General features: G+C 31.3%; 2 protein-coding genes across 2 annotated transcripts; one reads left to right on the top strand and one right to left on the bottom strand.

Moving 5' to 3' along the window:
- Positions 1–631: 631 nt before the first annotated feature.
- Positions 632–4,604, bottom strand: LOC139853356 (BTB/POZ domain-containing protein POB1-like). The gene is given in 6 exon segments (XM_071842744.1): positions 632–937; positions 939–1,243; positions 1,246–1,445; positions 3,482–3,761; positions 4,375–4,438; positions 4,521–4,604. Coding segments are annotated over 6 exon segments (1,239 nt in total).
- Positions 4,605–7,152: 2,548 nt separating this feature from the next.
- On the top strand, positions 7,153–8,386 carry LOC139852015 (lipoamide acyltransferase component of branched-chain alpha-keto acid dehydrogenase complex, mitochondrial-like). Its single transcript, XM_071841230.1, has 4 exons — positions 7,153–7,318; positions 7,593–7,699; positions 7,829–7,954; positions 8,221–8,386. Exons 2-4 carry the CDS (start codon positions 7,625–7,627, stop codon positions 8,251–8,253), a joined length of 234 nt encoding a protein of 77 aa, XP_071697331.1. The 5' UTR covers positions 7,153–7,318; positions 7,593–7,624; the 3' UTR covers positions 8,254–8,386.
- The last annotated feature ends 8,193 nt before the right edge of the window (positions 8,387–16,579 follow it).

Genomic DNA, 16,579 nt, shown 5'->3' with positions numbered 1-16,579 from the left:
TAAACCCTAAACTCTAAACTATTCGTGTTAAAAACTCAATCTAAATCCTAAATCTAAACCCTAAATCTAAACCCTAAACCCTAAATTTCTAAATCCTAATATCTAAACCCTATAAACCCTAATATTTAAACCCTAATATCTAAACCCTAATATCTAAACCCCAATAGTTAAAACCTCAACATAGACTCGAAAAACACGATAATTGTTATATATTACTTCTTCGAGCGTTTTTCCTCCAAAATAAAAACATTTATCACAAAGTATTTCTACTAAATGTTTATATTTTCATCTCATCTATAATGTTCGTGAACAAAGTTTTTTTAAAAAACGAAAAAAAAAAAAAAATTTTGCTTCCCTCACTTCTTCCGATTAGTTACTTCCCTCTCGATCCTACCAAGTAACTACCTTATTATTATTTGCACTTGTTTATTTCCATTACCCCAGCTCCATTCTGACCATAGTTTCAATATGCATTTGAACAAAAGAAACAACAGTAATCTCACAAATTCAGAATACCACTTTACATTTCCTCTCATCTTTGGTAGACAGAGGTCTTACATTTCAAAAGATCATTTAAATATACCGAAAAACATTTGAGGTTAGAACTACTACGAACCATTTTTGAAGTCTTTTAATGCCTAATGGTTAGCTCGGCCCGAAGATGAAGAATCCCATTAATGAAATAAAGACTATCGTCAGCCATGAACGAAGTCCACGGAACAGCAAACAAGTTTCGGTAACCAACTGCTTTTCCACCTGTAAAAGTATAATTCCCCTTATACTTGCTAATAAACTCTTCGGTCGGTTTCGACCGGGCTGCAAACTCGTAGTCAACCGCAAATGTAACCGAACCTTTTTCCTGCATACCCAAAAAAAGCCCGAAACACTGAAACGAGCTTTGCTGGTCCATGTTACAATGTGCAGATAAAAAAAAACCCTTGACAACCTAAATGAAAAGCTTGAGAATAAACTCGTCCCGATGGGAACAAATTCACACACTCTTCTCGTTTCAAATCTAAATACACCACACACTGCTGACGTGGCAATTCAAATTCTATTACTTTGACGGGACGATACTTGTAGGCACGTTCGATGAACCGGCGGTTTAAGGTTTGGTTTTCGTCAGTGATTAAGGTGTGTTGTCTGTGTGGGGCTTCGGCTTTGAAAAATAGTGCTTCGACAACGAATTTTTGTGAGAAGTCGGGGTTGAAATCGTTGCAAGCCATGACTTTTTGGAGTTTCGGCAGGTCATGTATGGAAATCGGATGAATTGAGCGAGTCGAGTGGCTAAAATTTTGCGACGTTCTTCTAATTTAGGCTACTGGATTCGGGACCATTTGAGGACGAAATCGTAAACTGCGTCTTCGGATGCGACTTGGAGATCGTCACTTGCTAAGATTGCTTCGACTCCGGCTAGAGGTAAGTTAAGAACCTCTTTTTGAAACCTGATAATCGTAGTTTTAAAAGTAGATAGTTAGCAAAGGTAAACATCACGGTTGACGGTGTAAAAAATAAAAGCATGAACATGCATATATTTCAAAACTCTGAATCATATTAGAAACCGTAATTATCTATGATATATTCCATAAATCGGATTTTGAAAAAAAGAATTATATGTTTTAAACTGGTAGCCAAACTGCCCATTTTGTCACCTCTAGTCAAATTTTCCCACCAAGTATGTACACTTTTTGGTCTAACTACAATATCATTAAGTCACAAGACCCATAGTTTATGAATCTTTCCACTTCTTCAGTTCCAAATAATTTTAGTCGAAGAAAAAATGAATACCTACGCGGATCGTCCCTCTGATTTACCCTAAATTGCACGCCTCGTCCCTAAACTTTTTTCTTGTGTTGCTAGTCTCCTTTGAATTGTATTTTTTAATGCGGATCGTCCCTCCATAAAAAAAAAGAGCAAAATTGCCCAGAAAGGTAACATAAATGACACTTTTTCTCAATAAAGGTAATATCAGTTTTTTTATTGCCCACAAAGGAGCTTGATTTCGATTTAGTGCGTAAAAATGTGTCAGATTGCAAAATCGTTGGAATTGAGGTAATATATGACACATGGCATTTTCATTTATTTTTTTGGATGACTTGTATATTCCATGTCATTTTCTTTTTATTTGTTTATTTCCATGTCATTATTTAGTACTTTTTTATACTTTTTTTTACTGATATTTTTTATTTTATTTTTACGGTCACAAATGTCAATACATCTGATTACGTTTGCAATCGTTTGACTTTGAATCATTTTAATAAACCAATCGTTTGCAACAATCTTTATAAAATTGACCAACACAAATATGAAACCAATCACAAGTTATTCTTCTCGAGATTTGTTTTTACACTTAAATCGGCAATAGTGTTGAAAACCTCTGTTATTTTTTCCGGCACTTGTCCGGCAATAAAACTGAAAGAAACGCATCTTCTCCGACACTTTAACCTGAGTTATATATAATATTTAATATCAATTTGAAAGGAACGCAACTTGAACATGAGTTTTTTTGTAATTCGATCGGTACCGTGACGGGAAGGAGACGACCGGAGCTCGTCAAAATCGTCGTGGTGGCTGCGCGGCCTCATCCAGATCTGTTCCCATTTTTTTTTCGTTCATTTTCTTTCAGGGTCATCAATTTTATTAAACATCAAAGCTTTAAGGTTGGTGTCTGTACATAATTTTTTATTGGGTTTGGTGACGGTTTCATAATTTTCAATTTCATATATTGTACTCCGTATATGTATATGTATATGTATATTTAAGCGAGAATAATGGGTTTTGAATCAAACATTGTGTGTATAAATTAATGTGCTTATGGTACAAGTTACAAACTTTACAAATGGGGATGAACTCCGGTGGACTATGGAAAATGATATGGAAATAAACAATATTAACAAATAAAAAGAAAATGACATGGATTATACAAGTCATCTATAAAAATTAAATTAAAATGTCATATGTCACATATTACCTCAATTGCAACGAGTTTGCAATCAGACACCTTTTTACGCACTAAATTGAAATCAAACTCCTTTGTGGGCAATAAAAAAACTGATATTACCTTTATTGAAAAAAAGTAGCTTTTATATTACCTTTCTAGGCAATTTGCCCTAAAAAAAATCGTTAAGTTTTTCCGTTTAATCCAGTCATGTGAGTTACAAAAAAAAAAACACAATGGTTTTTTCTTCATAATGGTTTCAATTTCAAATGAATTAGTTCTTGATTTCTCCATAATTCTATTTTTTTCAATAATTGGAAATGACCATAAAAAACTCCTATATGACCTAGATGAATAGAACCTAAGTGAGCATACGAACAAATATACTAACCACATCAGTTCAAACCAAACTAAACGGAAAGAAACATAACCAAGTAGTGGGTTTCAATCTGTAGTTGCATGTATTGTTTGTCATTTCAAGAAAACTTAAAAGAAATACCAAAAATGGACATGAAAAAATAATCATGAACATAAGGAACTTACTTTGTTATGTCTTTGTAGCGAACAGCAAGGAACTGTTTTGCTGCATCTGTCAATGGTTGAACGGCTTCAGCCATTAGAACACTAGATGGACGATCAAGATACAGTAATGCAGATTCAGGTGTCATGGGTAAATTTCTTAATAAACGACTGCAATATCTCATGCATGAAGCCACCTCAAATTTATCAGCCGCCATTAAGACATCGAACAGATCAGGTGCACTAGTCACTGTTAATGTATTGCTGTATATGAAGTTCAGTAGTTCCATAAGAGCACACTCCTCTGTCACACACAAAAAGGTGACCGATTCAATCAATTAGTCATGAAAGCTATCTGCAACTCAATGCAGCAAATTGGATAGGTTAAGCAGGGTAAGTAAACAAGCCATTTTTGGTACAAGTCAAAATAGTTTAGGTGGTTTAGATTGGGTGGCAAACACATTTTTATCCATCTTCTCTGAAGTACATATCATTATTTATTATTTATGTGCTAAATATGTTCACAAAAATGTATAATTTGCAAACAAAACAAAAAAAAAAAAAAAAAAAAAAAAAAAAAAGAGTTTACATTCACTAATAAAATGACTTACATGGTTTGAATGCATTTTAATACACAATTCGACTCATTTGACTTGTTTCTTCATAGTTATATTTACCCTTACCCATTCACCCAGTGTCCCAATGGTGATAAGACATAACCCAAATTCGACGCATTTAACATAAGATAGATGAAATTGCCGCCTCTAATAGGAAACTAATATAAAGATAAGGACAAACAGAAACTGAAATATAAAATGGAAAAGGTTTTCTCAGTTCAGGCTACCGCGAGTATTTTTTGTCAAACGTACACATCCTAACCCATATTGAAGTAAACGAAGCTAAAAAAAATTGAATACCAGATGCATTTATAGGTAGTGTTACATGTCGTTGCTCTGACTCTCTCATTCCATTGGAAAAGAGCTGCATTACAGATAAATGAAAATGAACAACACCAATTGAAAATTTTTGAAACATACATACACATTTGTAAATTAGAATTCACCTTGTAAAAAAATGGACTTTTTGCCGCCAAAATTGGAGAGCTAATGTGTAAAGTTTTAACTCTTACAACCGTTGAACACTCCATGCTCCAATTAGAATCAGTCAGTGTCATTAGGACCTTCATCTCCTATGAAGAGAATTATACAAACCATTAGATATATGAACGGCTCAATGTCAGTTTCAACAAGTTAATTTACAGTAGGCACTAAATATATAGCTGTATATTGCCGTATAATCAGTAATGTATAATGTATATTTAGTGATTTAGTGATTATATTGTATTTATCGATAGGATATTAGTTAGCATATCACTTCCTATAATAAAGGAAGGTAGTTATATTCTTGTATATTCTATAGTATATTTTATGGGTAGGTAATCCTCACACACCACTTTTTGATCCATGTACACCTAATTACCTATTTTACCCTTAATTATACATACAATAATAATATAAGTTCAACTCCCAAGGAACATAACTGGGATTATATGTGACACAAGTGTAAATGGATCAAAAAAGTGGGGTGTGAGAATCACCTCCCATATTTTATCTATCAATATCTTCTATATCTATATCTATCTATATCTATATCTATTATTATATCTATATCTATCTGTATATATAATAAATATATTCCGTCAGGGCCTAAATTATTAGTGGCTACTTGACTGACTCTTAGGACCTAAATTAAATTTCAGGCCGGATTTAAAACTCATGAAAATTTGATTTTACCATTTTCATGGCGTCTCAATTTTATTTTTAATTTTATTTGTTTTTTTAAAAAAAAATTCCTACTTATTGGCCGGAGATCCACTCGGAAGCAATCTCTCTATCCGTAGAATAGAGAGAGATGACTTTCCCTACTTTTGTTTTCACTTTGGGTGGAGAAATGACTTGTCTGTATTCTCGGATAGGGGAAGGATTGTATACATCTCACCTCCCTCATACATCACTTATATGGTATTGGGTTTTGTTGTTGTTGTTGTTGTCGTCCATATAATGAGGATGAGAAGTGAATATTATCTGTGTCTAATTTTTGAAAGTTGTGTTTGGAAACACTGACACCTGACGAGATGGAGACCACCCACCCGATCAATTTTCATGGACACATGCGTTTCCTGGCTGAAACCCGAACCGCATAACAGGAACCTGATCCATCAATCCATACGGGCATGTTGATCAGGTCGAATTCTTGCGTATGGGACGGTAAAACCTCCCTCAAACACTTTTTTACGGATTTAGGGATTGAACTCGGGATCAAACTATAGGGCTGAGAACGGTACGGATAACGTATCGGAACAGAAAGTACCGAAACCGAGAACCGAATACGTACCGAATTAAGATAACGGTACCGGTTCGGTATCGTACTTGTATTTTCGGTATAGTACATAATGGAACCGAATTTTTAAAACAAATAGGACGTACTAAGAACACGAAGCCGAAAGCCATGCATTGAAAAGATAATATAATAGTTTCAAATTACTGTTGGGTTGAAGAACATACGAGTCCCAGGAGAGAAAAGGAAACTACCAAACAAGAAATTTACAACTCCATTCAAGAAGCCAAGGATGTTCAATTTTATATCTCCGTCGAACACAAAGTCTATAGTAGTTTCTTATGGTACTTTCGAATACAGATATGTATAATGTATCATTATCATCATCATCATCATCATCATCATTATTATTATTTTAAGATTTTGCTATATGAACTTTTTATTTACATTAGAAACAATGGTCGAAGTTCCAGAAAGGATGTGTAGCAAAAGAAGCGTTTCCACTCGATATCCATTTCAGCATCATCGAGGAGTACCTTGGAGAGCCACCGTACTTTCAGAACACAGTCAGTATACCACGAAGGCGGTTCTAAATTTGAGTGTCTTTCTAAATGCTAAAGTTAAACACGAGAAACACAAAATGAACTTATGGAAGTTTAGAAATGGTAAAGACCCCTAATATGACAATTGTTCGATAAAATATATGAAGTGCTCAATAAGTGTTTGATAAAATGTCTTAGTGAGTATGTTATTTTTTTCTTTTTTTGCTTTGCGAATATAACATATCATTTGATTCATTTGATTTTCAATTTGTGTTACTTCATCATCACAAAATGAGACTACTTTTTTTTTTTTTTAGTGTAGGTTGTTTTTTTTTTTTTTTAACAATATGCATACCATGATCACACAATGAGACACTTTACATTATTATTTGTGGTGCTTGGAATCCTGAAGTCGGGCATTTTCTTGACCTAACAAACCGTAATATGTGATTCTCTCTTTTACATCATGTGTATAACAGCACCAACTAAATGGGTATGCTTTGATTTCCTTTTATACATATTTTAAAGTGGTTATTATTAGATAATTAGATGGATCGCACATATCAAATTTCAAAGTCAACTGTTTATATTATCATAAAAAATAATATTGTTTTCGTAACAATATTTGAGACTATTGTTTTTGTGACTATTTAAGATGTTAAACAATATTCACAGGCTCACATGCCGTTATGTTTCATGTTATTTCTTCATATTATAGTTTCGGTTTTCTGAATATATTTTGATTTGTGCTACTCGCAGACGATACCAAAAAGGTTTATTATAATATAATACAGTGATATATATAGAATTGAAGATGTACTTAGTCCATCAACTAAACCTATCATGATTAGAGGTATATAAAATGGAACTATATGGATGAAGATGCCAAGAAACATCTACTCCTGATTGGAAAATTATGCAATATAAATAATTGCAGGGAATGCTAAAGAAGCTGATAAATAACTACTTCCATGAAGGAAAGGTAATAGGCTCTTAATATCACTGCCTTTAATGATTTACACATGTTAATTTAGAAAAAAAAATGCACACATGTTTACATCTTTAGTCAACCATGATAAATATGGCAATTTTATTTCTTATAGAAGTCATCTATGTGTGATTTAGTGTATTGATTATAGATTAAGAATCATGCATTCACTATTCTAAAAAAATGTATGAAATTTGATTCTTTGAATATTGGCAACTCTTATATACAAATTGAATACATTTAGTTCTGATGGGGCATTATTTTTCAGCTAATGCGTTGATTTGTCAACCGGTTGAAAGGATGGTTGATATACCATTGGCACAACCTGGTGAACGCATTGATGAATGTGAACTTCTTAAGTGGTTTGTTCAAGAGGTATTTATTTTAGGTCCTAAAGTTTGTTAATTATCTGCAATATTGAAGTTAAAATGTGTCTGATGAGTAAACCTTTTAATTGCATAAGTAGGCTTTTTTTTTTTTTTTTTTTTTTTCTTTTCTTTTCAGGGAGATCAACTTGAAGAATATCAACCACCTTGTGAAGTGCAAAGTCATAAAGCTACTATAGAGATTAAGAGTCGTTATAATGGGAAAGTTGCTAACGTTTTGCATATTCCCGGTGATATTATAAAGGTATTACTAATAATAGTTCCAAGGTTAATTTTGTTCTACTTAACTCAATATTATATATAATGAAATTGGATTGATAATATTATGCAGATGTTTTCTTTCTTACAAATGAAGGTATGGAAACATATACGGATATAATAAAAAATTCATTAGAAGAAGCAATGAAGTTGTAGGCATTTTATAGGTTAGGGATTATATCAACCCTTTATGAAAGTTTATAACCATTTATGAAATTCACATGATCACCTGATTTGTATGTCTTCTTTCAGGTAATCGAATGTCTGTTAAGGATGGAGGAATAACCATAGTTTTGCTGAAATGTTGACTTTCAAAAGTCAACGAATTATGGATTTGAAAGCTGCATATTCTGATATGGGTGAACACATTTCGTATATAGATGGAATTGGTGATACAAGGTATACAAGCAGTTGAAACATCAAGGTTGGTTTAAGATGGAAATAGAATAAGTTCTCTTATCAACCTCATTCGTTTCATATATGTAAAACATATATGGTGCATTAAAACATCCTTTAACTTTGGTTTTTCTGGTCATTCTTTTTATAGGTTTTTGGCTGTCATTTGTAAGTGTTTTTATCAATACTTTGAACAACTTAAATGCATTTGTTGAATTCAAAACATTGTTTGTTTACATGTCAACGCATAAGTTTTATATTGACAATGTTGTGTTTCTTTTGTAATTATTTCATTAACATTTTATACTTAGTTTTTAATAGGGTCCGCCGTGCAACGCATGGGCTCTTAAAGGCTAGTTTATACGAGTATGTTTATAGTGTACTTTTTTAGTGCTTTCACTACTGATTTGTAGTATTCGTTTGTATTTAATTATTACGAGTAATTATTATTTAAAAAATTGAAAATAGGAGTTTGTTATAGAATCATATCATACGAGTGTTCTCAATATCGATGATCAAATTTTGTTACACCACAATTACATACTATTTAAAGTTGTTTAGTTATATTTTGGTATTATAATGTGTCAAAAAAAATAGTGATCTTTTTTTTTTTTTTATCTTAACCATTCATGCTTGCCTGAGTGGCCACCAAGTTGCCCAATGAAGCACACCACCCGGGTTCAATTCTTGGTTATGCCAAATTGTTCAAAAAGGGAGTGTGACTAGAGGGTGCGCATAATACGCAATTCACCCGGTACCAGGTCTCGCGTTCAGTGGGCTTGATTACCCGAGGTTTTACCTTCTATGGGGGAGCCAATGTGCTCGTTCATAAGAGGGTTTTCTCGTTTAAAAAAAAAAAAATTTGTAATCTTTGTAGTATATAAATAGACTATGAGTGTAAATCTTTAAACTTGTATCATTCACTACTTTCAAAATATAAATTCACTATCATAATATAAAGAGTTACTTTTCATCTCCTCTTTGTTCGGGTTTAATTAAGCAGGACCGGCCCAATAAGAGTTCAAGCAGCTCAAGTGATCAGGACCCAATTTTTCAGGGCCCAAAACTTTTATGCCATGTGTAGTAGTGTATATAATTTTGAAGCCTTAATTATTCTTTTAAAGCTCAATTTCTTAAGCTCATACTTATAGTAAGGACGGTTTTCTTCCAGAATTCCAGTAATTCAATTTTCAAGCGTCGACCAAAAAAAAAAAAAAAAAAAAACGATGGTTTAGTGTTCGTGTATTCAGCAATCAACTAATCGATATTCTCAACTCAATAGGTATTTGATATTTCTCTTGTTCTTGTATGCATGAATAATGAATTATGAATATTAATTGTTCAATGTGTAATTCTTTTTGAGTTTTTGTTTATTTGTTATAGAAAACAGACATATAGTACTCCGTATTCCGTAATTGTATCGACGGAGTATAAACAAATAAATTATAATGGTTCAAACTATAATTGTATCAGTGTATGTATGCACTATCAGTTAGGTTAATAGGTTGTATTTGTATGAATGATTGAATGAATAAATAAATTAATTTGAAGTATTGATTGAAGTATGAACCTTTAACCTTTTCAAGTGAATATATATATATATATATATATATATATATATATATATATATATATATATATATATATATATATATATATATATACACACACACACACACACACATATATATATATATATACACACACACACACACACACACATATATATATATATATATATATATATATATATATATATATATATATATATATATATATATATATATATATATATATATATATATGTGTGTGTGTGTGTGTGTGTGTGTGTGTGTGTGTGTAAGTTAGGTTTGAAATATGATATTTGACTATGGTTATTGATTTGGTGAATATGATTAAAGATGGCTCCTAAACAATTATCTGGTTATGAAAAACGTAAGAGAAAAAGGCTAGATGAAGAAGATTTGATGAGAGTTCAAGTAGTCAAGAAGTTTCATTTACACCTGAAGAGACTTTTAGAGTAAATTATTTCTTATACATTGTGGATAAGACTATTCTTTCTCTTGAAGATTTGAACAATTTAAAAACTATGATAAGTTATTTGATTTCTTATTTCCTTATAACTTGAGTGGAATTGAACGTAAAGATCTAAGGTCGTTTTGTAGCAACTTGGAAAATGCACTCAAGTATGAAGCAAAAGCGGATATCAGCGGTCATGAACTTTTTTCAATCTTTTGATGAATGATAGTTTGCTTTTATGTTTGATGGAAACATAGTTGATGATAATACATATAAAAAAAATTAAAATTAAATCCAGATGAATGATTAAAAATTTAGATGAATGATTAAAAGTTTTGTTGAATGATAAATCTTATTTTTCAATGTATTGATGAATGATTATTGCATTTATAGCTTGTTTTCATGTATGTTGTTTTGTTATTTATAATGATGAATGATAATTGCATTTCTTATACGATGCTCTTTAATGAATGATGAATCAAATCTGCAAAATTTAATTATGATGAATGATATTTATTTTATTGTTATAATTTAGTAGTTTATAACTACCTTTAGTGATTTATTTCAACTATAATCTACTACGGAGTAATAATAGAGAAGAAAGAAGGAAGTATGAAATATTATTGAATGATTGTGTACTCAATATCTTTACAACTGATTGATATTTATAATACTAAAATTTTACTATACATCCGTGTCTTCAATGATATATGTTAGGTGAAATAGTAATGAAATTTGGATTCATGTGAAAATTGGCATCCACCTTCTTTGACTTTAGTATCATAACACTCCCCTTGGATGTCAAATTATTTTCATTAGATATCAACTAGTACTGCCTCGTTAAAAATCTTGCTAAAGAAAACCCAGTGGGAAAAAAACTTTAGCTAAGGGAAAAAGAGTGCAGTATAGAGTTGTCTCCCACTCAAGTAGACATTGATGAGCTGTTACATCTTTTGAACATGCCTCATTCCAATATTGTGAACATGCGTTCTGAAAATAGCAGTTGGAAGTGCTTTGGTTAAAAGATCGGCAGAGTTTTTGCTGGATTGAACATATCTCATTTCAATCTGGTTGTCCTTGATGAGATCTTGAGTATATGAGAAGAATCTGAGGTTTTCATCTGAAACTATATCATCTAAATCTTTTGTGTACAAGTTTAGCCCATGTGATTTCTCTACAGTCTCCTTCATGATTTGCTCAAACCGTTGTTTCAATTCCTATTCCCTTTCAGTCTTTTTCTGAGCCTTACCAACATACCATTCTTTTCCATCAAATTTATGACCGTTTAGACCGTCTATGGCTTTGGCGCCTCGTCAGCATTTATATTTTGTTCTGTTACTTTTGATACTCTTCTTTCATTTGTATTATGGAAGCTGCATTATCTTCATATATAGTTGTTGGTGAAGATAGTTGTTGGTCTTTTATAGCGTTCTAGTCCACAAGAATCAATAATGATTTGTCACATTGATCTCAACCAAACACATTTTCGAGTAGTTTCATATAATGCAATCACTTCGTCATGATTTGATGATGTTGCAACAAGTGTTTGTTTTAAGAAAACCATAATTTTGTGGTACCTCCATTTAGGAATACATATCGAGTTTGAGATTTATCTTTATGAGGATTTGATGAATGACCTGCATATACATAATTAACCAAATCTTGTTTTGAAGCGTTAGAATAAAATAATTTTAAATCAGCAGTTCCTCAAGGGTATCAAAATATCTGCTTGATCCCATTTCAATGTCTTTTTGTAGGGGTTAAGCTGAACTTTGTCAACAAATTAACTGCAAAAGAAATGTCAGGTCTTGTACAATTTGTAAAATACATAATAACCCCAATTGCACTAAGATATGAAACTTCTGATCCATAAAGATCTTCATGATCTTCACGAGGATGAAATGGATCAGTGTAAATATTGAGTGATATATCAACCAATGGCTTTGTCTTTAAAAATGTTTTAAAAATCTTTTCGGTATAGTTTGTTTGATATACAAGTAAACCATTAGGCATATGCTCAATTTGCAATCCAAGGCAATACTTGTTTTTTTTTTTCAAGATCTTTCAATTAATTTTTTTTTTAGAAGTTGAATGATTTCATATATCTCTTTATTTGTTCATATGATGTTATGATCATTAATATAAACAACTTACAATCACATATCTGGACATTGTTTTCTTAATAAGAACACATGTTCAAATAAGATTATTTGTATACTCTTTTTCTTATCAAGTAATCACTTAATTAGTTATACTATTGTATCAACCCATATAAAAATCTTTGTGATTCAATGGAATACATTTCTTTGGGTTTTGCATTAGATGTTTCTGATACCTTAAACCCTTCATGGATATTCATGTATATATCACTATCAACTGATTCATTTAAATAAGTAGTAATAATATCCATGAGATGCATTTCTAAATTTTTAAAAACTGTTAGGTTGATTAAGTATCTAAAAGTAATTGCATCCATAACAGGAGAATAATTTTTCCTCATAATTCATTCATGATCTTTGAGAGAAATCTTGAGTTACAAGTCTAGCTTTATCTTGTAACTTCATTTTTTCTCATTTCTTTTTTGGATAAAAATTCATTTTTTTTATCTCATACGTTTCACATCTTTAAAAGTGATAACGATTGATCCGAAAACTTTTCTTTTATTGAGCGATTCTAATTCAGCTCGTATTGCTCCTATCCATTGAGTCCAATCATGTCTATTTTGACATGCAATGACAGATTTTGGTTCTGGATCATCATCATCATTCATGATGTCATATGCAACATTATATGAAAATATCTCATCAAGATTTTTCATTTCATTTCGGTTCTATAATATTTTTTAATGTGCATAATTGATTGAAAATTTCGTATTGGCATCATCAATCTCCTCTGTAGAATGAGTATTGATTTGTGGTTCTTCTTGAACACTTTCTTTTACCTCATTATCAGCTGATTTTCCTTTTCGAGGATTTTTTATCTTTGAAACTAATTTGTCTTCCACGTTTCAGGCGTGACAAAAGATTTATGAGTAACATTATTTCCAGCTTTTGGAATTTCAATTCTTGCTAGAGCATTTACTGCTGATATATATGATTTAGTCACTCTTTTTACATCTGTAATTGCATCGGGAAATTTATTCGCAAGTTCTTGCATATGCATTATTTTTATTTTTTTTTGAATTTTTTGTTTCGCATTCTTTTGTGCGAGTATCAAGATACCTTAATTGATGTTCACATCATGAAACATCATTTTATTTATTTTTTTCATTTCTCCCCCTAATCTAGGGAACAATTTTTCATTAAAATGACAATCGGCAAAAACGTGCTGTAAAAACATCACCTGTCATGGATTCAATATATCTTATGATTGAAGATGTTTCATATCCAATATATATTTCAATCCTTCTTTGAGGAACCATTTGTTGTGGTGGTGCAATTAAAAATACACTGCACAACCAAATGTTCTAAGATGTAAAATATTTGGCTCTCGACCAAAATTAAGTTGGTAATGGAGAATATTTATGACTTGCACTTGGTTTAATGCGAATTAATGTCCCATCATGTAAATTTACATGTCCCCATATAAATATTGAGAGTTTTGTACTCATTACCAATTGTCTAGTTATTAGCTGCAAGCGTTTATCTATTGATTTAGCTAAACTAATTTTGTGTATGTACATGAGCAACTGGATGTTCAACAACAATCCCTGTAGACATATAATAATCATTAAATGCTTGAGATGTTAACTCACCAGCATTATCAAGTCTCATCCTTTTAATGGTGTAATCAGAATAATGTGTTCTCAATTTAATAATTTGTGCAAGAAACTTTGCAAATGCCATATTACGGCTTGATAACACACAAACATGAGACCATCCGCTAGATGCGTCTATTAGAACCATGAAATATCAAAATGGTCCACATGATGGATGAATTGGTCCATATATATAACCTTGAATTCTTTCAAGAAACATTGGTGATTCTTTCTCAATATTCTTTTTCATTAATCACCATATGTGCTTTTCATTAATCACTATATTTGCTTTTCATTAATCACCATATGTGCTTTTTCATTAATCATCATATGCGCTTTTCATCATATATCCTTTTCACCATATGCGCTTTTAATCATATGTGTAGTGACCCGAACTTTTCCATGTTTATATATATTAATTGAGATTGATATTTACATGATTAAATGTTTCCAACATGTTAAGCAATCAAACTTGTTAAGACTTGATTAATTGAAATATGTTTCATATAGACAATTGACCACCCAAGTTGACCGGCGATTCACGAACGTTAAAACTTGTAAAAACGACATGATGATATATATATGGATATACATATGGTTAACATGAGATTATGATAAGTAAGTATCTCCATAAGTATATTAACAATAAGTTATATACATATAAACAAGACTACTAACTTAAGGATTTCGAAACGAGACATATATGTAACGATTATCGTTGTAACGACATTTAAATGTATATATATCATATTAAGATATATTAAGATATATTAATATATCATAATATCATGATAATATAATAATTTAACATCTCATTAGATATAATAAACAATGGGTTAACAACATTAATTGAGATCGTTAACTTAAAGGTTTCAAAACAACACTTACATGTAACGACTAACGATGACTTAACGACTCAGTTAAAATGTATATACATGTAGTGTATTTAGATGTATTAAAATACTTTTGGAAGACTTCAAGACATATATCAAAACACTCATACTTAACGAAAATGGTTACAGTTACTTTCCCATTCTTTTCTTTCATCAAGAATTCTAGTCGTATTCTTACCCGTATTATACACAGCTTCAAAACGTACTTACTATGGGTATATACCAATACGAACTAGCATGGGATTCCACTCTTGATTATGTCATGTATGACTAATCAATTTTAACTTCTACCATGAGCTAGTCAACTAACTAGAACTCCTTTTAACCCCACTCACCACTCACCAATTACCACTCATCATTCACTCCATTTCACTTCCAATTCTCTTTCTAATTCTCTCTCAACACACACACACACTATTATGAACGTATTTTTCCAGTAGTTAATCATCATCTTCATCAAAAATCACTTCAAGAATCAAGCTATAATCATCATAGGAAGAACACTTCAAGAACACTTCAAAAATCCCTTCAAGTTTACTAATTTACTTCCAAGCTTTCTAATCCATTTCAAGTAATCATCTAAGATCAAGAAACCTTTGTTATATATAGTAGGTTATCTTTCTTATTCAAGTTAATATTCATATTCAAACTTTGATTCAATTTCTATAACTATAAACTATCTTAATTCGAGTAAAAATCTTACTTGAACTTGTTTTTGTGTCATGATCCTACTTCAAGAACTTTCAAGCCATCCAAGATCCCTTGAAGCTAGATCATTTCTTGTCACTTCCAGTAGGTTTACCTACTAAACTTGAGGTAGTAATGATGTTCATAACATCATTCGATTCATATATATAAAACTATCTTATTCGAAGGTTTAAACTCGTAATCACTAGAACATAGTTTAGTTAATTCTAAACTTGTTCGCAAACAAAAGTTAATCCTTCTAACTTGACTTTTAAAATGAACTAAACACATGTTCTATATCTATATGATATGCTAACTTAATGATTTAAAACCTGGAAACATGAAAAACACCGTAAAACCGGATTTACGCCGTCGTAGTAACACCGCGGGCTGTTTTGGGTTAGTTAATTAAAAACTATGATAAACTTTGATTTAAAAGTTGTTATTCTGAGAAAATTATTTTTATTATGAACATGAAACTATATCCAAAAATTATGGTTAAACTCAAAGTGGAAGTATGTTTTCTAAAATGGTCATCTAGACGTCGTTTTTTCGACTGAAATGACTACCTTTACAAAAACGACTTGTAACATATTTTTCCGACTATAAACCTATACTTTTTCTGTTTAGATTCATAAAATAGAGTTCAATATGAAACCATAGCAATTTGATTCACTCAAAACGGATTTAAAATGAAGAAGTTATGGGTAAAACAAGATTGGATAATTTTTCTCATTTTAGCTACGTGAAAATTGGTAACAAATCTATTCCAACCATAACTTAATCAACTTGTATTGTATATTATGTAATCTTGAGATACCATAGACACGTATACAATGTTTCGACCTATCATGTCGAC

The sequence above is a fragment of the Rutidosis leptorrhynchoides genome, chromosome 6 (assembly GCF_046630445.1).
Source record: "Rutidosis leptorrhynchoides isolate AG116_Rl617_1_P2 chromosome 6, CSIRO_AGI_Rlap_v1, whole genome shotgun sequence".
NCBI lineage: Eukaryota > Viridiplantae > Streptophyta > Magnoliopsida > Asterales > Asteraceae > Rutidosis > Rutidosis leptorrhynchoides.
This window is presented reverse-complemented; position numbering and strand designations above follow the sequence as displayed.